Source organism: Triturus cristatus, chromosome 7 (genome assembly GCF_964204655.1).
Source record: "Triturus cristatus chromosome 7, aTriCri1.1, whole genome shotgun sequence".
NCBI lineage: Eukaryota > Metazoa > Chordata > Amphibia > Caudata > Salamandridae > Triturus > Triturus cristatus.
Genome location: NC_140590.1, coordinates 272,308,365 through 272,330,747, shown reverse-complemented (window position 1 = coordinate 272,330,747; position 22,383 = coordinate 272,308,365). Strand labels below are relative to the sequence as shown.

At 44.6% G+C, this 22,383-nt stretch overlaps 1 protein-coding gene across 2 annotated transcripts in view; it reads right to left on the bottom strand.

The window, feature by feature from the left end:
- Positions 1 to 22,383, bottom strand: part of LOC146809392 (AP-2 complex subunit alpha-1) — a 297,343-nt gene that overhangs the window by 145,117 nt on the left and 129,843 nt on the right. For both annotated transcript variants that reach the window (XM_085616210.1, XM_085616211.1), the window contains exons 9-12: positions 9,648 to 9,816; positions 6,132 to 6,269; positions 4,980 to 5,162; positions 52 to 149 (exon numbers count right to left, since the gene is read on the bottom strand). In XM_085616210.1, coding sequence (XP_085472336.1) covers positions 52 to 149; positions 4,980 to 5,162; positions 6,132 to 6,269; positions 9,648 to 9,816 — 588 coding nt within the window. The remainder of the gene's footprint in view (positions 1 to 51; positions 150 to 4,979; positions 5,163 to 6,131; positions 6,270 to 9,647; positions 9,817 to 22,383) is intronic.

The window sequence follows — 22,383 nt, the reverse complement described above, 5'->3', positions numbered from 1 at the left end:
GCCTGACACCCTGCTGGCAAGGAGGATGTAAAAAAGCATTTCTGAACTTACCTGGATCTGGGGTCACCAGCTATAAGGTTGCCAAATTCACCCAGAATGTAGCCACCGACTTTCACCATGTTCTCATGGCATGCTGGGGCCTGCAGAGCCTGCTCACAACACAGGGAAATAAGAGACAACATTTTAAACTACTGTATCTGGGGCCCCTAGCTATAAGATTGCATAATTTAACCAAAATGTTGCCACAGACTTTCACCATGTTCTCATGGCATGCTGGGAACTGCAGAGCCTGCACAGGGAAAAAAAGACATTTTAAACCACTGACAGTTTCTGTTCTGAATCTCGGGCCTCCTCTCCTACCTCGGGGTCATGTTCAGCTTTCACAAAGCCTTTTGTTCATCAATGATTCATTTCAGTGAGTAACAACCAGGTCATGATATTCATAACTGGGGAAAGCTGCCACGGTGCTCAGTACCAAAATTGTGCACAAAAAATAAAGACAGCTAACTACACACACAAATTGGTTTGCAACATGCATCGGGAATGGAGGAGGTTTTACACAAAACATTATGGCATGCTGCTTGTTTGGAATTGTCTATCTTTGTACCCAAAGAACATATTAGTCTCAAGGAATAGAGCAGAATAACCTTCAATGGATTCCTGTTTCACCCCATCTTATCCGATACTTACTGTGAATTTAATCTCCTCCACAGAAGAATTATGTAATTCCGAGGTTCACATAGTTAAATATTCCAGTTCACATTTTCAATGCAGTTCAGTAGGGGCACTGTTTACTTCGCCTCCAATATATTTAGTCATTTATCTCCACACTCTATCCATTGCCTCTATTCCAAGGTTGAGCCACAGCACCAGTCAGTCAATCAGAAACTACAGAGAGAACTTGTGATACACGGGGAAAGTGGAAAGCTTCACTTCATGGTCCTCTGTTATTGGAGGCCTCTGTCTATGTTTGGTAGGACTCTTTAGGGCTGGAACCAGCCTTTCTACTGTACAAAACATATGTAACATGTGTCTCATCCAGGAGCTCCAGCAACTGCAGCTTTGGGAACAAAGATACTTTTTCACATAGTTGGGTATGTATGTCTCTGTCAGACCTGTATGCAGCTCCAGTGAAAACTCACCAGATATATGCAATATCATCATCATTCAATGGTATTTCGGTCGGAGACCATAAAAGTGCAAAACACAGAGAATAATAAAACCAGACCTGCACATTGGGAACCAAAAGGAGTGGCACACAACATGAGGTAGAGTACAATGTGCATTAAAACGTTGGTAACTAATTGGAAGTAAAAAAAACACAGTAGGTTAAAAACAGAGCTAAAAGTATCCATAGGAATACAAACTAATAGTCCATTCTGGTTTTTTTTTTATGTTGTTTTTTTTATATAAATTTTATTGATTCAGCGAGGTTACATTCCGTCTTTGCCAGAAAGCAGAGGAGAAAAGAGTAAAAAAAAAAACAAGAATATAAACATCTGGGATGCCTCATAAGTATAACGAAAATACAAATAAACTTGATAACATTATTGTAACCAATTTCTTATCGGATCCCATATTGCGGCCCCCAGTTTTTTCTTTGACATTCCCTTCAGTTTATACAATGCCGATTCCATATTATATATTGAGATAACCCTAGCCCTCCAGTTAACGAAAGACAGGGGCTGCGAGTCCAGCCACTGAGAGGTTATGAAGAGCCTCAGAACCGACATACAAATGAACTTAAAGCCCCTATGGGATACAGCTCGACTACCCGCCTCTGTTCCAAATTCAATGCCAAACAAAACCAAGGTTGCTGTTAAAGATGTCGAGATACCCTGGGACTGCAACATAAAACGCTCGATATCCAACAAAAGTGGCTGAAGTACAGGACATGAAAAAAACATGTGTATCGAGTCTGCCGCTTGAAGTCCACATCTCGAACATTTATCCCCCCTCCCCGCCTTCCATTTTGCGATCTTTGCAGGGGTATAGTAGAGATTAAACATTGCCATATATGATTGGCTTTTAAGGCTACCAGAGAGTAAAATAGAATTAGCAGTTTGCATAACCAGTTGTAAATCAATATTAGTTACCAGCAATTTCTCCTCCCATATTGCTTCCTGTCTAGCCATATCATCAGATTGAGTTAACATAAGTTCAATGTATATTTGCCCTATTTTACAGTTCCCTTTCAATAGATCCAGAATTCGAATCTGGCGAGCCTGATATCTCCCCCCCGTAATCGCCAGGAAAGAGTCCGGAAACTTGAAAGAGCACAGTTGTTAATTCCACAATCCAAAGATGATGAACAAAGACAAGTGTTCATTTCTAAATTTTCAACACGAAGTTACAATATCAAAAAAGTCATTCTTAAACACAGTTTCCGGACTCTTTCCTGGGCATCATTAAGTGTGGTTTCGGGATATCCTCTCTGTTTAAATTTTTGAATGGTGATAGTTTATTTTTTATTTTTTTCTCTCAATCCTCGGTTCTTAACTTTATTGATATCGCTTGTAGAGCACACGAACGTTGACGTTCATACTATCGTTTTCACACTTAGGTTCAACCCAGTATTCCAACCATCACATTTTTGTGATAATAACTTAGGTTGCTATTTTCTTTATTTAGCATATTTAACGCAATGTAATTACCACGAACGTTTAGCAAACTCGACATCGTTTTAGTCTTTCCTTACTCTCGATGAACACGTGACTACATCACCATCGTATGTATAACACACAGGGTTCAAACATTTTCCAAGGAGCTCGGGAAGTTTGCTAAGAGGAAACCGATTGAAACCTTATATCGTGGTAAGCTCAGACACACGGGTAATGTCTACATTACAATTTCGTTTTATACTCGACGATTAATATTCACATATGGTATAACGTTTATACGTAACCATTTTATGTTTTTCAGAACGTTTATTTTTACCGTTCCGTTACCTTATGGTTCTTCTCGTTAGGTACCCAAGATTCCTAAGAACTTAAATTGAAAGGTTAGAATTCAACCTTATATATCGCTCGTATTACAGCGTTACATTCTCTTTTCTTCACTATATTAGAGCATGCACTCCGTTGTTACCACGCATGACTTTCTTGTATCTGCCACACTTTTTCTTTCCACATTGTCGTATTTTGCTCTCGTTAACTATTTTTGACACGATAAACACGCTTGTTCGTTCATTTCTAAATCATGAATAACCTGGCTTATAATATCAGCTCACAACTAAACCTTTCACGTGGTCCGGCACCCTTTCCCTTTTTCACCTGATACACTAATTTATAGTCTCGCCACAACCACCATTATCAGCTTGAGAACAGTGAAATTGATTGTTTGTTATTTGCGTTATACCTTGCTACATGTTATTCGTTTAATGTTTTCAGAATACAAGTCCCCTGACGAAGGGTTCGCCCGAAATGCATTTGGCAGAAATGAGATGAATAATGAAACCCATTGATTGAAATCTATGAGTAACAAAGAATGAATATCATATGAATTTCATAAGGATTTTTTTAAATGAAAGACGCCTCAAAACTACAAACTCTACAATCGTTGTACAATCATTTAAACATTCAATAAATACCGGAGTGCTGAGTAAGAGACGTTACTCCTACGGGAAACAACGCATTTATCACTTGAGATCATAACCATTGATCCTTTAAAAATCGTAACACTGAACAATGCAAGGCCTAATGTAATCATTCAGCAATTTTCAGGGGGAAAATGTGATATTTATTTTTATAGAGCGAGACATTTGCCCACGGACGTCTTGATGCTAGCTTCTGCAAAACAGAGATATACTGTACCATATGGAAACCCACATCTTAGTAGCAAGATGAAAGTAACCATGTCTTCAAATGTTTCCTAAAGGTCATTAAATCCTGCTGTGCTCTGAGATGTGCAGGTAGCTGGTTCCAAAGTTTGAAAGAGAAGTATATCATGCTTCTAATAACTCTTCTAACTAATTTTGAAGGTAATATTTTAGAAGTTAATAATTTGCTAATCACTAAATAAATCTGTTTATATTGTTTAAGAAAGGAAGGATGTGTTTTATAATTCTTCAATAGCATGCATTTTCGGACTCATGTTCCACTTGGTGTCTTATTTGCACTGTACGTTAGCTAGCAACACTGCGCTGTGAGGTGAATGTGTGCTGCTCATATTTAAGTGTAACATGCGATCACAAGTTCAAATCCTTGCATGACCGCTGCAGCACTTCCACCTTGCATTGTTGCCAAAATGAGTGACAAAATTCACTATATGCAAAGACTATCATTTACAGCTCTCTGAAACGGCAGCATCGTTTTCATACACTTGTGCATTATGGGTCTTTACTTTTGTAAAGGGAATATTGATTTTCAAGTAATATGCATAAAGGTTTCCTGTGTTCTGGTTCTATAACTACCTTACGGTTACTGAACGGGAAATCCCTTCTTCACATACGGTGCAATCTTTGTATGTATGTGATCTATGAATGCTGAATGTAGCTACAAAGGACCCGAGCACAGTACGTCATGGGTTTTACAGGGGGTAATGCAAAAGTAGAGGTTAGAAGAACCAAATAATACACGTTGGAAAGATTATAAGGAAACACCACATACAGACAAAAAGCCTCTTCCAAAGAAGGGCAGAGCGACGCATGGCTTGCAGCACGCGTGTCAGATTACTCTTACAAACCTATGCGCCTTCCTTAGCTCTTTCTGGCATCCAGTTCTAATTTTCTTGGAATCTGAGAATGTCTTATAATATAGGACATCTTTAGTATGTTTATCCAGGACAGAAGAATTATGATCAAAACCACCTAACAATATATGGATTTCAGGATTTCTACAGACAATAATAGCAAAATCGAAGTTTATATCATTCAGCACAGAGTTCTGCACTTTTTATTAAAACGCAAAGGATTCTTCTCAACTATGCACTGAAATATTAAGAAGAAAATAGCTTGGTCATTCAAACTAAACATACATTACCTCGAAGACTGTTTTGGCTGCGTAACCCTGTACATCGTCTCGGTTGATGACGATCTGGATTACCCGGTACCATACTTCTTCGCTCACGTAGTCCCCAGCAATCCGAATCAGGTTCAAAATGGTGTCCACGTACCAACTGTAATCCACTGCATACTTCTCTGCAAGGATCGCCACTTTCAGGACCTTAGTACAAGCAGAAGAAGATGATGGTATGTTGTTCTCTCTTTCCATATCTCTACAACCCTCTCCCTCTCCGAGCACTAGCTACAGGAAAAACGCTGAAGGTTCTGAGAAGCATGTCACCACCTCTGTACACAGGTAATACTGGCCCATCATATCACACTGTGTGCAAGTACAGCTTTCAGATGAGATCTGGGATCTAGGGGTGGGTGGAACTCGCAGAGTTTCACTACATAAAAACTTAACTAAATTCCGCAGGGTTCCGCGAACGGGCGGAATTGGGCACATCAAGCTGATTTTTAACGCAGGCGCTTGTTCCACGTTGTAAAATCAGTGCCAACAGCACCACGCAGTGCACAAGAGGGTACTGCTTCTTTGTGCCACTTAAGTAGATTTTCTCAACTTGAACGGTCACAACATGCCATGACGGCTCACGTTGAGAAATCCCATCAGGAGTTTTTCTAGTGGCCAAAAATCGTGCGTGGGAACACAAATTCTCACTTGTGCTTGCCAACGTAACGTTGGCAAGCCATGCACGAGTAAAAACTCTGCCCCATGACGATTGGCGAGTTTTGTCGGAAACTCTGCATTCTAAGCAGAATGCAGAGAGGGCAAAACTCTGCGACTCCGCCGGCGGAGCGGAATTAATCACCCAATTCTACTGGTTACCTATATAAATGTGCACAAAGTTTATATAAGGCTCCCCTCTTGAGTTTATATGCTTAGGATATTTATTTCATACACCGACGGGTACCAACCCCAAAGGAAACCACATTGCTTGTACATATCTGTAAATAAGGCACACAACATACACAGAGGTAATATCTTCAAATCAGTAATATGTCCACAGTAAAAATCTGCAGGAGATTAATATTTGTAAGTAGCAGCTACTGCGGATATCTTCTACCAAAGTCCTACCATCTTGTCTTCCTCTCTTCAGAATCTCATTAGCGGGACAAAACAGAAGCTCACCATCTCCTCGCGAATAGAGTAGTCAGCCGTCTCCAGGTAGCTCAACATCTCTGACACAATCTGCTTGGCATTAGTACGGTCACACATGGCATAGAGGAGATCTGCCGCCCGCTGTCGTACACTAACATCTCGCTCCGTCTGCCAGGAGAAGAACACATAATGTTACTTTTGAGCCTTACGAGGCATAGCAGCAACTTGCAACTCCAGAGCAGACCCAACTTAAGTTGCATTTTTAACATCTAACCGAACAATGTTCAATATGTTAACCCTTTACACCAGTTGCCTTAAACTGTCCATACAAATGGATTGCTGTCAGACACCTGGTATGCATCCAACGTCAGTGATCAGGGGATAAAGGTCACTATTTGAGAAGAGTAATAGGTGACACCTGGGATTATTGATGGCAAACCTGCAACCAGCATGTAATCAAATGTTAACCTCACTTACAGAGGTTACCATAAACTCAGTCAGACCTGGCAGGATTTTGTGATTTTGCAATTTGCAAAAAAATCTCAAAATTGTAAAAATATTTAAAAAATCATCACAAAATCTTTTTTTGTTTTTTAAAAAAAGATCTATTTCGATACGCCTTTTTGTCCTTGCAATTCTGCTGGGCCTATAAAAGGAGGTCAGCGCATTCAAGAGAAAAAGACTGCTGAAGACAGGAACCCAACTGATATGCAAACATACTGTCTTCCTTCAGCACCACTCTCCTGGGCTCCTCTGTTCTCCACAAGTTGGTTCCAGTTCTCCTGGCCCAGTTTCCCTCTTTGGCACCCATTTTCATGGGTCCCTGTAGCACCTATTCTCCTACCCCACCCTTCCTGTGGCACTCTTTTTCATTGCTACATTCCACTTTCGTGGCACCTGTTCTGGCTCCTTTTCCCTGCTCCTTGTCACTCTGCATCATGGTCATCCTCAGCTCCTGTGGCATCCACTCTCCTGCCTCCTAAACTTCAGATGTCAGGAGGGTGGAGGGGACTAAACTAAAAGCTAGCTGAAATCTGTACCTTCTCTTGCACTAGATACCCCTGGGGCAAGCTCGCTCCTGCTGTGAGGCACAATACTTCATTGCTGGCTCTGGTCATTCAGATAATGAGCAGAGCTGCCTAGTGAACAGGGATTTGGAGTGCCTGTCTGCCACAAAATTCTGGTGGCTCTACAATACAAGTAGTAGAAAGAAATCTGAAGGCTGCAAGTCCATAGCCTGAACTTCCCCACCGAAAAACTATAAAAACATATACAAGTCAACCACAGCCCAGAGCATATCTAGAATACAATCAAGTACCATCTGGAATGCATCATCATTTGGAAAACAACCGCCTTCCAGCTTGGACTGTTGCAATCTAAACAGGGAGTGAAAAAGAGGAGCAACGATGGGAAGTGAGTGAGGGCTCCTGTATATACCTGTACTTTTGGAAGGGAAGACTTCTACATGGCTCTGGAGAGCATGCATCCCTGTCCTGTGTTGATCTCCTGGCAGGTCACTGTAACGTTGCTGTAGGTTTTCTTGATCTCTATCTCAGTGAACATGACAATCACACATGTCCACAGAGGGTTTCCCTTTTACACGAGTTTTAGACCCTAAAGCTTGGAGGCCGAGGGGACATGCATAACGCACCCATCTTTTACAGAAAGTGGCTACTGGCCTCTCTACCCAGTCTGTTGTGGCAGGACAGTAGTAACAGTATTGATCTATACTCAGAGGTACCTTTACCCAGTACCCCTTAGGAGGGGTTGCCTACCAGCTTCTTCATGGTAAACCCAGTGCAGCCTCCCTTACCTGGGTTCTTTTTTATCTCTGTCATATCTGGCATGTGCGTTCTGAGAGCTAGTTGGTTCACTGGGTGAGGACGGTAAACCAGTGTGTTTAACGTGAGACAATCTGATATCTGTTCTATTGGACATTCCAGATCCCTATGCCCCTCTCTATTTCTTCTAGAAGATTTGAGGGTTGTGATAGACAGTAGCTCTTATCTATGTTGAGACCCAACCCCACTGCTCGGACAAATACCTCCCTTTCTGTGGTTGATGATCAGGGCCTCCTGATCAGGAGTTAGTTAAAATTCCTCTGTTTGGGATAGGCAGGAAAGGAGGGCAGCAGGCCCTCCACTTGCACTTGCACTGATCATGTAGTAAACACACAGGAAATATCCCCAAGGAATGGAGGAGCAGCCAGGATTCAAAAGTAGCTGACCACCTAATTGGATCAACCAGTGACTCAGGGAATTATAAATGTCTGGTATCATTGGCCAGTTGTTTATTCAGGGTTTTTCTCTTCTGACCAGGCACTCACCAAGGTTGCCGAGATCCAGTAGTTAAATCCAGCAACGCTGGATTGCCATTCTCCCTCTCAAACTCGGGTACAAGGTTTGGACTTGAGAAGCCGTCTCTGGACAACTTATCTGTGAAAGGAATTTGCCAACTGACAGAAGCAGCTGGGTAGCAGCTCAACAGAGGACATCCCAGCAAGGAACAGCTATCTGTGAGGCTTGTTGAGGCAGTTGGCGCTTTGAAGCACCAGGAGACTGCAGGTCAAGATAAGGAAATGTGCTGTACATTAAGGGAAACAGAGGAGGTTCTATACTGTTATTGAAGGCAATGCTGGTTTGTCCCTGACCCATGCTATATGCTGTGGGAGCTTCCAGTTAACATTTGCAGCTTGGATAAGAATTCCTTGTTGAAGAAATAAAAAGTGTGTTTTGGTCCCTGCCCCAGAATTTGTATAGCCTCCAGCTTTGTCCTTGGTTGTTCTGCACTAGTAGCGCCCTGCTATTAGAAAATTTAAACTTCAACCGGTGGTCTCTGTGATACAGGCGCTCTCCCCCTTTTTTCTTCATCAGAGGTTATGAGGGTGGACTAGCACCCTGGCCAGTCGCTAACTACCTACAGTAGCCCAGCAGCCACTGGACTAGAGGGACTCCAGTAACTGTGTCAAGACACCAGTCACACCTAACCTGACCCCTTACACCACCAGAGCAGTGTTCTTGCCAAAGGAAGGGAGGGCACTTTTATCCCTTTGACCCACATGGCCTGACAAATGACTATGCTAATCTGTTGTCGAATAGGGGTAGGCATATATAGGAGTAGTAGTGGATAAGTGGAGGATCAAAATTCACAGTTCATCTCATATCTCCCAATACAGCCTGAGCAAATCCAACAGTGTATACCATGAATTAGAGGTCAGGGAAAAGACAGAGGCAGATGGGGAACAAAAAAGAAAAAGAGCAAGGGGGAGAACAGAGGGATAAAGTAAGAAAACTAAGAACACCACTTAACTGATAGGACTGCAGATCCACTGTATAGTAATGTAGCTACCTACCCTAGTAAACACGTTTACATTCCTACCACTGGAAAACCCTGAGTTCATGAACCTTTAAGCCACACTAATGCTGCTGGTGATGCATTAAGCAAAGTGACTTGTAGCACACACATCAAGTGTAATCCTTAAATAACATGTACAGAGGTTGATAAAACATGCATGAGTAGGATGGGCAGGAGCTTTGACACCCTCACCTTCAGAGCATTGATGACTGTTTCAATGTGCGTCTTAACAGCTTCATGCGAGAACTCTGAGCTCGCCAGAGTACACATGCTCTCTAGAGCCAGGTACCGCAGGTTCGTCTCACGGTGTTGCAGGAACTGGCCCAGCTGATTACATGCACGCACCAGGAGGTTGGGCTCACTGTAAGGTGAACAGAGACAGGTTTATCATTTTTACACTATTAACCTTTATTTAAATTCATACTTGAATCACACTACAACTCAGTCATGAAATGCATTTGGACCTTCACTAAAAGTTGACTATCCGTCATGAGTAGAACAAAACCAGGTAAACCTATTACACAAAAACACTGGGTAAACTAAATTATATGTAGTTTACATCACAAACTCCGCAGATGCTGTGTTGAGTCAGAAAACTACTCACAATGTCAATGGTGCACAATTGTGGTAGCAAACAATACCAAAATAAGTTTTACAATGTGAGAAACACTATTTTGTAACCCCCTTCTGAATGTAAAATGGTTAACGCGATCAGGACACATTTAGCAAGCACTCAAAAACTGGAAAAGTGCAATGTGGTGCACAGTTGTATAGCAACTGTATAGAAAGTTATGCATAACTTTAAACAGTGATTGAAAAAAGAAGTTATCTTTTCACTTTAACAACCTCACTACTCCACCGCAGCTCCACTGTGAGGTATAATCATTGATATTTTCTGCTTCAACTGGATCACTTACATTTTTTTTATAGTGGTGCACTCATATTGCAGTGAATTCACTGCACCAGCTATGCACAAGCATTTGGTAAGGCAAGTAAAGAGGTGTTCTTGCTTAAAATGTAATAAAATATTGAATAATATTGAAATGTTAAGTTAATCATCATAACCACTTTAATAATTTCAAACTTTGTAATAGGAAAGCAGTTTTTTCATAGAAATCTCACTTAAAACAAAAAAATGGCAGATATGATTATAACTGGGATTATCTTTTACCAACCAAGTCGACGTTTTTTCTATTAGCTGAAAATATTGTATTCATTTTGAAAGAAATAGGATATACTGTCTTAGAGACGTTTGACGTTTCAGTTTTGCTTTTCTTTGGCCAGTACCTTTTGTTTTAAATCAATCAAATAACTATTTGGTTATAAATAACAATAAAAAATACAATATCACATAAAAACAGATAGAATAATGCCATACATATTGATAATAAAAGCTATCCTTTTGTTAAAATAAAGACAGAACACACTGTGGAGGGTAAAACAGAGAGCAAATATATGTTACTTAAAAGGTGTATTCAAAATCGATAACACATTGAATGATCCATAAACCATCTATCGAGTGAGGTGACGCTGTGGAGAGCTTGTGCTGGCTGCCGTTCTCTTGCCGTTTTCTTGACTTTTATAGCCTGCCTGCCATATCACTGATCCTTGCGGTACCCGCTGCGCGGGTCCCGCATCGCTTACCTTGTTGGGACTGAGGCTGCATCAGACTAGAGCAGCAGGGCTGTGAGCGCCAGGGCTGGGACTCCATTTCCCAGGAGTCCCTGCGTTTGGTATCACCTGCACCTGGACGCTCTCCCTGTTTGCCCCGCCTCCGACCACCGACTGAAGAGTGCAGGCTTGCACTAGTAACATTGGGAGACAACCATCTATCGAGTGAGGAGACGCTGTGGAGAGCTTGTGCTGGCTGCCGTTCTCTTGCCGTTTTCTTGACTTTTATAGCCTGCCTGCCATATCACTGATCCTTGCGGTACCCGCTGCGCGGGTCCCGCATCGCTTACCTTGTTGGGACTGAGGCTACATCAGACTAGAGCAGCAGGGCTGTGAGCGCCAGGGCTGGGACTCCATTTCCCAGGAGTCCCTGCGTTTGGTATCACCTGCACCTGGACGCTCTCCCTGTTTGCCCCGCCTCCGACCACCGACTGAAGAGTGCAGGCTTGCACTAGTAACATTGGGAGACAACCATCTATCGACTGAGGAGACGCTGTGGAGAGCTTGTGCTGGCTGCCGTTCACTTGCCGTTTTCTTGACTTTTATAGCCTGCCTGCCATATCACTGATCCTTGCGGTACCCGCTGCGCGGGTCCCGCATCGCTTACCTTGTTGGGACTGAGGCTACATCAGACTAGAGCAGCAGGGCTGTGAGCGCCAGGGCTGGGACTCCATTTCCCAGGAGTCCCTGCGTTTGGTATCACCTGCACCTGGACGCTCTCCCTGTTTGCCCCGCCTCCAACCACCTATTTCCATTATCTGGAACTGCTGCTGACGCTGCGCGGGAGCGCGCGGGAGTGCGCCGGGAGAAGCCCGGGACAAGGGCGGGACAGTCTGCGACAGTCCGCGACTGGCAGAGACTGGACTGGGCTATTTACGCTGCCCATTTATTTTGGTAAAACGTTATTTTTGTATTTCTAAGGGTAATCGTGTCCATAGTGTATTGTGGTGCATTATGTCTAATCCAAAGCTTCCTACGGCCATAAATACTATGGATAACTATCTGGTGCAGGTAGTAGCTAAAATCAACACCAAGAGGAGAGCCTCTCTGGGGTTGGATGTATCCCCGGAACTTGCATTGATGGATTTCCCCTCAGCTGATTTACCTGATTTAGCTAGTAGCAGTAATAATGTGATACTATCTGAATCTGCTGAAAGCACCAACTTGATCCAGCCTAGTTGTGCTGCTGTGGTAAGTAATAGTGAGGAGGAGACTGAATTGTATACAATAGGGGAAAAAGCCCCAGTGGTTGTTCCACGTATGACAAGAAGAGTAGGAAAGGGTCAGTCTACTCGTGGAGGCCTACGCTCAAGTCGGAAAAATCCGGCTTCCCCACCTAATAAAGCAGCTGGGGTTGAGGAAGAGGGGTCGACTGATGATATTTGTATGGCCCTATCCAACGCTCAGTTTAAGAAGCTGTTGGGTATGATTGACTCGAAAATTGGTGGCATCGTTAAACCCTTGGTTGGCAGGATAGAACAGTTAACTGCAGAAGTGAACAGGCTGAGGGATCTCTTGGACAAAACTTTAGTTAAAGTAGGGAGTCTACCTGACGAAATTGTAACTAGAGTGGAGACTAAAAAGGGTACAGGTAGTCCGGATGATGGAGGAGCAGTGACTGCTTTGCCTAGCCAGCCGGTGGTTCCACAGCTAGCCACAGGGGTGGCTGTTTCAGGGGATGCTGTCCCTCAAGGTGAATTTATGGCTGTGAACACAGCAAAGGGTTCGGCTGAGCTCACTGTTGAGGCTTCCCCTCTGGTACTTGTGTTAGCCAACGTCCCCATATTGTCTCCAGGTCAGGAAGAGTCTACTCCTTCTCTGTTGTCTAAGGCTCTATACTGGCTGTCTAACAACATGGTGATAACGTCCTGGGGCAAGCAACAGCTGGCAGCAGAATTAGTTATGGCAAGGAGGGTGGAGTGGATTGGAAGCAGCCCTAAAAGATTTGAGGGCGATTGTGTTGTTTTAAAATTTTCAAACCCTGAAGTATTAATCGATATTCTTCCGAATCTGTTACCGCCACAGCGAAGAACTGCTGATATTATCCCTCTGACCCTAGACTTTTTCTATCACCGGAGAGGGAGGGGCCCCAACCCGTCTATGCTGCGGACGAAATGGAGCATGGTGAAAAAACTGGGGAGAAGGGGGTCACAATCTGCCGAATGCGGCTTTAACACAGGAAGAAGGGTTGTACATTCTGAAGAGTGGGGAATACATTTAGAAAATAGGTTCTCGGCTCTTTCAAACTTAGACGAATGCGACTGACTTCTTGGGGCCGAAAGTATTGTTCTATCTGAGTCAAATGATCAGGGTAGAAGCAGTCCATCTACATTTCAGGGTATCGATTGTGGAAATAAGTTATCTCCTTGTAAGGCTATCTGTAATAGGGGCCAGCCTAGTGCTGTGGATTTAGTTATGGGTAACCTTGGTACTCCTAATCTTATCCTTAATACGTTAGTGTGTACTATGACGGGGGCACCAAACTTAATCTCTTGGAACTTGGCAGGTTTTCACTCTAAAATTGAGTGTGGGGATTGGCTTGGTTTTGTTACCTCATTTGATGTATGTTTATTCCAAGAAACCTGGGCATGTGAACCTGTTTTTGTCTTGGGGTACTTAAATTTTTCTGTACCAGCTATAAAAGGACCAAGAGGGAGACCAATGGGGGGTCTTACCATCTGGGTTCGACAGTCCCTCAAATTTTCTATTAAATGTATGGTGACTAATTCTAAAGATATCCAGTTAATTAGGATAACTAATGATACTTCAGGTTCTCTTGATGTTTACAACGTGTATGCTAGAACCACCAAGGGTGGACAATCAGGAGTGTTAAATGCCCTGGGCGACCTCCTTGACATTAATTCACAAGGCAAGAATATTGTTATAGCAGGTGATCTTAACCGGACCTTTGAGCCCTTAGCGACTGGCGAGGCTTTTCTTGGAGCTGAAGAGGATTCACTTTGGGGTATCCCTGCTTTAGAACTGAAGCCAGTCACACGTTGGACTGAGGACATAATAGGCCTGAATGCTATGTGTCTCGAAAAGGGACTAAGAGCCTTAAATGGTAGAACAAGATCAGATATAAAAGGGTCTATGACTTTTGATAATGGGAGACACAAAAGTAGAATAGATTACATAATTTGTAGCATGAATCTATGTCGTCTGTATGTGACATGGAGGTTGTTGAGAGACCTGAAAGTGATCATCACCCTCTGTGTGTGGTGCATAAATGGTGGACAGCTTTGAACGATTTGAATTGCTCTAACGTCCTTGCCCCTCCTCTTGTCATTCCTGGCAATGATTTGCGCAGGTTAAGATGGGCTACTGTGGAGACCAACCAACAGGTGATTGACACTATTAACCAAGAAACTGATAAATCTATTATGGCCATGGAATTGATTAGTGCTCCTCTTGGCTTGGCTGAGGTGGTTAAGATCCACGATTCTCTCTTTGGTCAAATAAAAAAACATTTCCTGAAACCGGTTGCACGTAAAGGGGCAAGAGTATGCAAAAATGCAAAATGGTATAACGCCAATTGCAGAGCCGCCCGGCTCGCTTTGGGCCGTGTAATCAAAAAGAGGGATCCAGTGGCTATCTCCCTAGCCAGGAAGGACTATAAAGTCTGTATAGTAAATGCCAAAAAAGCTTGGGATGAGCAGCATTGGTTAAATCTGAAAAGAGCTAGTGACAATAGGGATTCCAGATTGTTCTGGAATATTGTTATGTGGGGTTGTGAGAAAGCAGCGGACCCCCCAAGTAACAATGTCCCTCAAGAAGACTGGGTGAAATTTTTCAGCTCTCAATACGCCAGTAATAATCAGATAGCTTGTGAGGATAGTATTGCCTGGTCTTTTTCTCAAGAGAATCTCTTCACCTATAAGGAGACAATGTCTGCCCTCAACATAGTAAAAAGAGGGCGTGCCCCTGGTTTAGATGGTGTCCCTGCTGACATCTTTGTAAAGGATAAGGTGCGATGGTGTAAATATATTCATTTATTGATTAACTCCATCGCAAAAGGTGCTGAGGTTCCGGCATCCTGGCGGGGTGCTGTGATCATCCCAGTGTTTAAAAAGGGCGATAGAGCTCAGCCAGGTAATTACAGGCCAATAAGCCTCATTGACACCGTGCAAAAAATAGTTGGCCGCGTTGTTGTAAACAGGCTCCTTGACTGGGCAGAGGAGAATAATATATTGTCTCCCTTCCAAGCAGGGTTCCGAAGAGCGACGAGTACTGTAGACCAGGTCTTTCGCATTCAATTACTGCAATGGAGGACTGTGGTGCTGGGAGAAGGCAGCCTATATGCGGCCTTTGTCGATTTACGGGCTGCCTTCGACCTGGTGCCACGGGCCAAACTGTGGCAAGTTTTACATAGCATAGGGGTTCCACCGGAGCTATTATCGCTGATAATGCGGCTCCACGAGCAAACTTTTGCGAAAATTCAGTGGGGTGGATACGGGATGGTCACTGCGGACTTTTCCGTTGAGCGTGGAGTGCGTCAAGGATGTTCAATGGCTCCGACCTTGTTCACTCTATTTATTAATGGTGTAGTCTCCCGCATGTTATCAGTGTCAGTGGATGCTCCTTCACTTGCAGATTTAAAAATTCCCATTTTAATGTTTGCGGACGACACGCTTATTTTATCAAAAACACCTAGTGGTTTACAGCGTGCTCTGACTATTTTTGATACATTTTGTGGAGAACATGGCCTAGAGGTGAATGTCACTAAAACCAAATTAATGTTTTTTAAGCCGCATCGTAATTTTAAACCAAAAATGGTCATGAATGGCCGGTCCCTAGAGGTGGTGAAATCATTTATGTATCTGGGCATACAAGTTGCAGATAATAATAGGTGGTGCGAACACATAGACATCGCTAAATTGCGACACAAGCAATTATCTGGTGCCATTAGTTTGGAACATAGGAAGTCTTTGACTAAACCTATTAAGCCAGTACTGAAGGTTTACGAAGCGAAGGCAATTGGTTCCGCTCTTTATGGTGCAGAGATGTGGGGGTTCGAAAAATTGAGTTCCCTACAAATCTCCGAGAACAAGTTTCTACGTTCCATTACAGGTACCCCGAAAAGCAGCCCATTGTTGCCTTTAAGGTATGACCTTGGTAGGAAACAAATCACGGACCTAGCTAGACTCCGCCCAATATTGTACTGGCGAAGGCTCTGGACAACTCCAGAGCTTTCTCATTATGCGGAAGGGTTTATTGATGTTATTAAGGCTGACCGTTTCCATAAGATCGGATGGCTTAAATCATTAAAAGCATCATTGATTGAGCTTGGGTTAACCTCATTATGGGCAGACTCAGCTGGTGTAACCTTTCCTGCTAAATCTGTCATAAAAAATATATTTTGGGAATATGTTGTGCATAGGAGTCTGAGTAAAGCTAGTACTGGGTCCCTGACTGCTGGCTTTCTGGAAGTCAAATTATATCCCTCTTTGGAACCCTATTGGGACATTATTACAAAGCCGGGAGACAGAAAGCTCCTTTTTCAGTTGAGAGTGGGAGCTCTTCCCATAAGGTCCTTCACATCAAAATGGGTAGAAGGGGGGTGTGACTCTTGTCCGGTATGCGGGCAGGGGAAAGAAACTCTTGGCCATTTTCTGTTCGTCTGTCAGGCTTATTGTGAGCCAAGACGTGTTTGGTTATCACCTATGTGCAGGAATCTTGGGACTACCTGCAGCTCTGTTGCTCTGCGTATTATATGCACAAACCCAGTTACTTGGATATTAATTGCCACCGCTAAATATATGGGATGGGCATGGACGATCAGGCAGAGACTGCTAGTTATTTAACTATTCTCTGTTGGAAAATGTTTCCCATGGATATTATCATTAATTAATTTTAGATAATTAGTTTTATATGTTGGCTAAATTTTTAAGATGTATCTGTATTTTATCATATTTTTTGTTAAACAGGTATTATGGGAAATTGTCTGCAAATGAATGTATCTTAGTTGATTTAATATTGTATTATTTGATTTGAATCGATTGTATTTCAACTGCATTTTAACTATGAGTGTTTGTCCTGCTTTTATGAGTAATCACTCGAATAAAGCATTATTTGACCTTGACCTTGACCATAAACCTTTCACAAAGCAAATCTATAAGCACATTGTCAAAATACTCCATAGCCAATGTGGATCTTAATATGACAGTGCCTGATAGGAAACAGGCAACATTAAAACACACAATTTAATTTGGCAACATTTGCAAAAAGATCAATGCCGGGCTGACCAGGGTAGCATTCTTTCCTCTCAAACAGGGTTAAGATGTACACTAGAGCTGCCAAACCCTAAGGGAGTTGTAATTTCTCTTCCAGAAGTAGAGGAAGGAGTAGTTTCTTACCAGTAACTCCAGTTCTGTAGTAGGGGTATCTCTGTTATAGTCATAATCTATGAATAGTCCCGCCCATGTGCGGGGACCCCGGAGCAATCAAAATATCTCTTAAGCTGTCCTGCATTTGCAAACCTGCAAAGACACTTAAGAGACAGACAAAATAATACAGCCTAATAACAATATGGCTGCACTGGCCAGCACTTCATCTGAAGTGAACACAAAAGCCAAAATAAAGTTTAAATGTCATTTTTATTCACATCTGACATGTTCCTTTATTGTATCACACTCCCTTCACCAAAATCCCTTTAAACAATAGAGAGGAAGGGGTGGACAGACAAGCCTTATAGGCTGTCATTATGTGTCTGCTAAAAAGATACCGTGCCTTTAAGGAACTCTCCAGAGACCCCCTGTATCCCAGGATGCACAGCCAAAGCAAGTTACTTTCAGTTCTTTTTGAAGGTGTATAACAACAGGCCTGATACTGTCAGGTTACTCCACCGGGGAGGAGGGAGGGTCGCTTATGACTATAACAGAGATACCCCTACTACAGAACTGGAGTTACAGGTAAGAAACTACTCCTTCTGTAGTAGGGGATCTCTGTGTATAGTCATAATCTATGAATAGAATGGCAAGCCCATCCCAACCAACAAACAGCGGTGGAGTAAAAAACCGAACACCAACAAATCACTGTGCAAACAAATTCCTCAGCGAAGCCTGTCCAACCTGCGCATCTGCCCTAGCATCAGAGTCCAGGCAGTAATGCTTTGTAAACGTATGGACCGACTTCCAGGTGGCAGCCTTACAAATGTCAGCAATTGGAACATTCCTAAGCAAAGCTGTAGTCGCTGCTTTGCCCCTAGTCGAATGCGCTGTAGGCTTACCCCCTAACGTCTTATTAGCTTTCTGATAACAGAGCTGAATACAGGACACAATCCATCTGGAGATGGACTGTTTCGAGGTAGCTAGACCAGTTCTTACTGAACCATAATTTACAAACAGTTGATCCGACCTGCGGATGTCTTTTGTCTTATCTAGATAGAATTTCAACACTCTACGCACATCTAGCGAATGCAGAGACCTCTCCGCCGGAGAGGAGGGATGCTGAAAAAATGTAGGCAAAGTTATCATTTGATTTACATGGAAATCAGATATCACTTTAGGCAAAACCTTAGGATGAGTACGCATTACCACTTTAGAAGCATGGAATACAGTATACGGCTCTTGACAACACAGAGCCTGAATCTCACTTACTCTCCTGGCCGATGTAATGGCCACAAGGAAGGCAGCCTTCCAGGACAAATGCTGCAGAGAAGCCTTATGAATAGGCTCAAAAGGCTCCCTCATTAATCTGGACAACACCACGTTCAATTCCCATGGTGGAGAAGGTCGCCTAACAGGGGGAAACACCTTACGCAAACCCTCCAAAAATCTTTAATCACAGGGATTTGAAAAAATGAGGTTTGGGAAGGGCCCTTTCTATACGCAGTCAAAGCTGCGAGATGAACTTTAATAGACTGAAAATTAAGCCCAGATTGAGCTAACTGCAGCAGATAAGGCAAAATAACATCCTCTCTACAGGAGGTAGGGTCAATGTCCTTTGCCGTGCACCATAAGCAGAATCTCTTCCACTTATAGGCGTAAAAAGTCCTCGTAGACGGTCTCTTCGCTTCTTTCAAGATCTCCATACAGTCCTGAGGTAGGTTCAAGTGTCCATACTGTACTAGCTCAGGAGCCATGCTGCCAAACTCAAGGGCGAGAGATTGGGGTGAACGATCTGTCCTCCGAATTTCGTGAGAAGGTCCGGCCGACACGGCAGGCGCCGGTGTGGCAGAACAGACCGGTGAAGAAGGTCGGTGAACCATTGCCTCGGCCACTCCGGAGCCATCAGGATCATCCTGGCTCTGGATTGCGACAGCTTGATCAGCACCGCCGGAATCAGGGGAATGGGTGGAAAGGCGTAGAGAAAGCTGTTGGACCAGCTGATCCATAGGGCATTCCCCAGTGTCCCTGGTTGGTAGTACCTGGACGCGAAGTCGCGGCATTTGCTGTTTTCTGCCGTAGCGAACAGATCGATATCCGGAGTGCCCCACTCTGCGAAGACGTCTCTTAGCACGTCGTCGTTTAGCACCCACTCGTGATTTTCTTGAACGAGCCTGCTGAGCGCATCGGCTTGGACATTCTGCACTCCCGGCAGATGGGTTGCCGTGATCGTTAGGTTCCTGGCCACCAGGCAATTCCAGATCGTCTGTGCCTCCCGAGACAGCGTGCGTGAACGGGAGCCCCCCTGCTTGTTGAGGTAATACATGGTAGTAGTATTGTCCGTCTGAACTAGCAGGGAGTTCGTCTTGAAGGAGGGATGGAACGCCTTCAGGGCCAAGTGTACTGCTCTGAGTTCCAAAAAGTTGATGTGGTAAGTCATCTCCGTCTGTGACCATATCCCCTGAATCTGAAGAGGGCCCGAATGCGCTCCCGAGCCCTGGAGAGACGCATCGGTCACTATGGTCTGGACCGGAATATCCTTGTGAAAGGGAGTCCCCTTGCAGACATTCTCCGAGGAGCACCACCATTTCAGAGACTGTAGAGCGTGTTGGGACAGATGAATCGTGTCCTCCCAACGCCCCCGCCTCTGGTCCCATTGATCCTCCAGACATTCCTGCAGAGGCCTCATATACAGACGTGCATTGGGGGTGAGAAAGATGCAGGAAGCCATCGACCCCAGTAAAGAGGACACCGTCCTCACTGTAGGAGAGTGGGCTGAGAGGAGGTGCAGGGCCTTCCAACGGATAGATAAGCGTCTCTCCTCCGAAGGACACACGCTTGCGTTCAAAGTATTGACTGAGGCCCCCAAGTACTGGAGACACTGCACAGGGATCGGCACTGACTTCGACATGTTGATGTGCAGTCCCAGGCGATGAAGCAAGGCAGCTGTCCTGCTGAAATGACACTGGGCTTCCTGGTACGTGGACGCTTTGATCAGCCAATCGTCCAGGTATGGATACACAAACACTTTGTTCTGCCGCAAGTGCGCTGCCACCACTGCCATGCACTTGGAGAACGTCCTTGGTGCAGACTTCAGACCAAACGGGAGTACCGTATACTGGTAATGGTTGTTGCCTACCAGAAACCTCAGGAACTTGCGATGCTTTTGTGCGATCGGCACATGAAAGTAAGCGTCCTGCAGATCTATGGCGCACAGCCAGTCTCCTCGATGCAACTGAGGATAAATCTGATGCAGGGACAACATACGGAACTTTTCTCTGCGGATCCACTTGTTTGCTTGACGCAGATCTAGAATAGGCCTGAACTCGTTCTTGTCCTTTTTTCTGACGAGAAAGAACCTTGAGTAAAGACCTTTTCCTTTTTGCCTCAAAGGAACAGTTTCTATCGCCTTCTTCTTTAACAGAACGTCCGCCTCCCACTGGAGCTCCCGCACCATGAAGGGAGAGCTCAGTGGTGGAATCTGTGGAGGCGGGCTGGTGAAATGAAGACTGTACCCATTGCAAACAATATTCAGCACCCACTTGTCCTGAGTTATTGTTCTCCACTCTGCCAGGTAGTATTGAATACTTCCCCCCACCGGAGCGGGTAACGGATGAGGGGGAAGTGACCTTTCAGGGCTTCGACCCGGCCGGGCCTTTGTTCCCCGACGAGGATTGATGCTGGCCTCTGCCCCTCTGGCGCTTTTGAAAGGACTGCCTCGGGAACTGTTGTTGTTGCTGGTGTTGTTGTTGTTGACCAGACTGACGCCCTTGGCCGCGTTGTTTAGAATAACGCCTGCCATAGGAACGGAATGACCTCTTCTGTTCCTTGGGTTTTTCCAACCCCACGGCCTTCAGGGTTTCTGCTTCGGCCTTCATGCGGGCCATTTCGTTATCCGCATGAGACCCGAACAACGTCGTGCCAGAGAAAGGCAAATTAGCAATCTTTTGCTGCGCTTCAGGCGTTAGAGAGGTAAGTCTCAGCCAGGAATGTCTCCTCATGTGTACTCCATGACAGTACCCATGGGCCGCCAGCAATGACACATCCCCCGCTGCACTGATGATCTGGTTGGAGACCATCATGCCCTCGTTCAACACCTCCTGGAAGTCTTCCCGTTTATCCCTAGGCAGGGAGTCAGCAAACTGTTGCAGGGAGTCCCATAACGATCGGTCATGGCGACCCAGCAGAGCGGAGGCGCTAGCAGCCTTCATCGTCGAGGCCGACGTAGAGCACATCCTCCTCCCCAAGGAGTCCATCTTGCGACTCTCCTTATCCGGAGGAGCTGTGGAAGAGGGCGACGTGGCATGTTGCTTCCTAGCCGAAACCACAATGACAGAGTCCGGGGGAGGGTCCACCCTGAGGAACGCCGGGTCCGAATCAGGGGCCCTGTATTTCTTTTGCAACCTTGAGGGGGCAGACTTCACCACGGCCGGTGTCAAGAAGACCTCCATGGCTGGTTCCTCCAGACCTGGAACCAAAGGGAGGAGGGGGCGTGATAGATGCGCCTTGTGTAAAGTCTCGAATATCACAGAGGTAGGGGGAACTGGTACTGTCACTGAGATTCCCAATTTTGCCGCCCCTCTCATTAGAACATCTTGGAAAGTGGCAATATCATCCACTGGCGAGATTCTAGTAGGCGGCGTTTCCGATAACGTGGGGGAAAGCCGGTAGGCGTCGTTTCTGCTCCTTTTTCTGCCCGGAGGTCCCTCCAGTGGCTGAAGCATGGGCAGAGGATGGGGAAGGAGATCCTCCATGCCCAGAAGTCCCACCTGTTCTCTGCTTCTCCTGTCCCTGAAGGCGAATCTTCTCTCTGTCCCTCAGGGTCCTCTTGGAGAAGGTCTTGCAGATGTCACATGTAGCAGGGACATGTGAAGATGATAAGCAGAGAATACAGACATCATGTGGGTCCGTCTTGGCCATTTTTCTCCCAC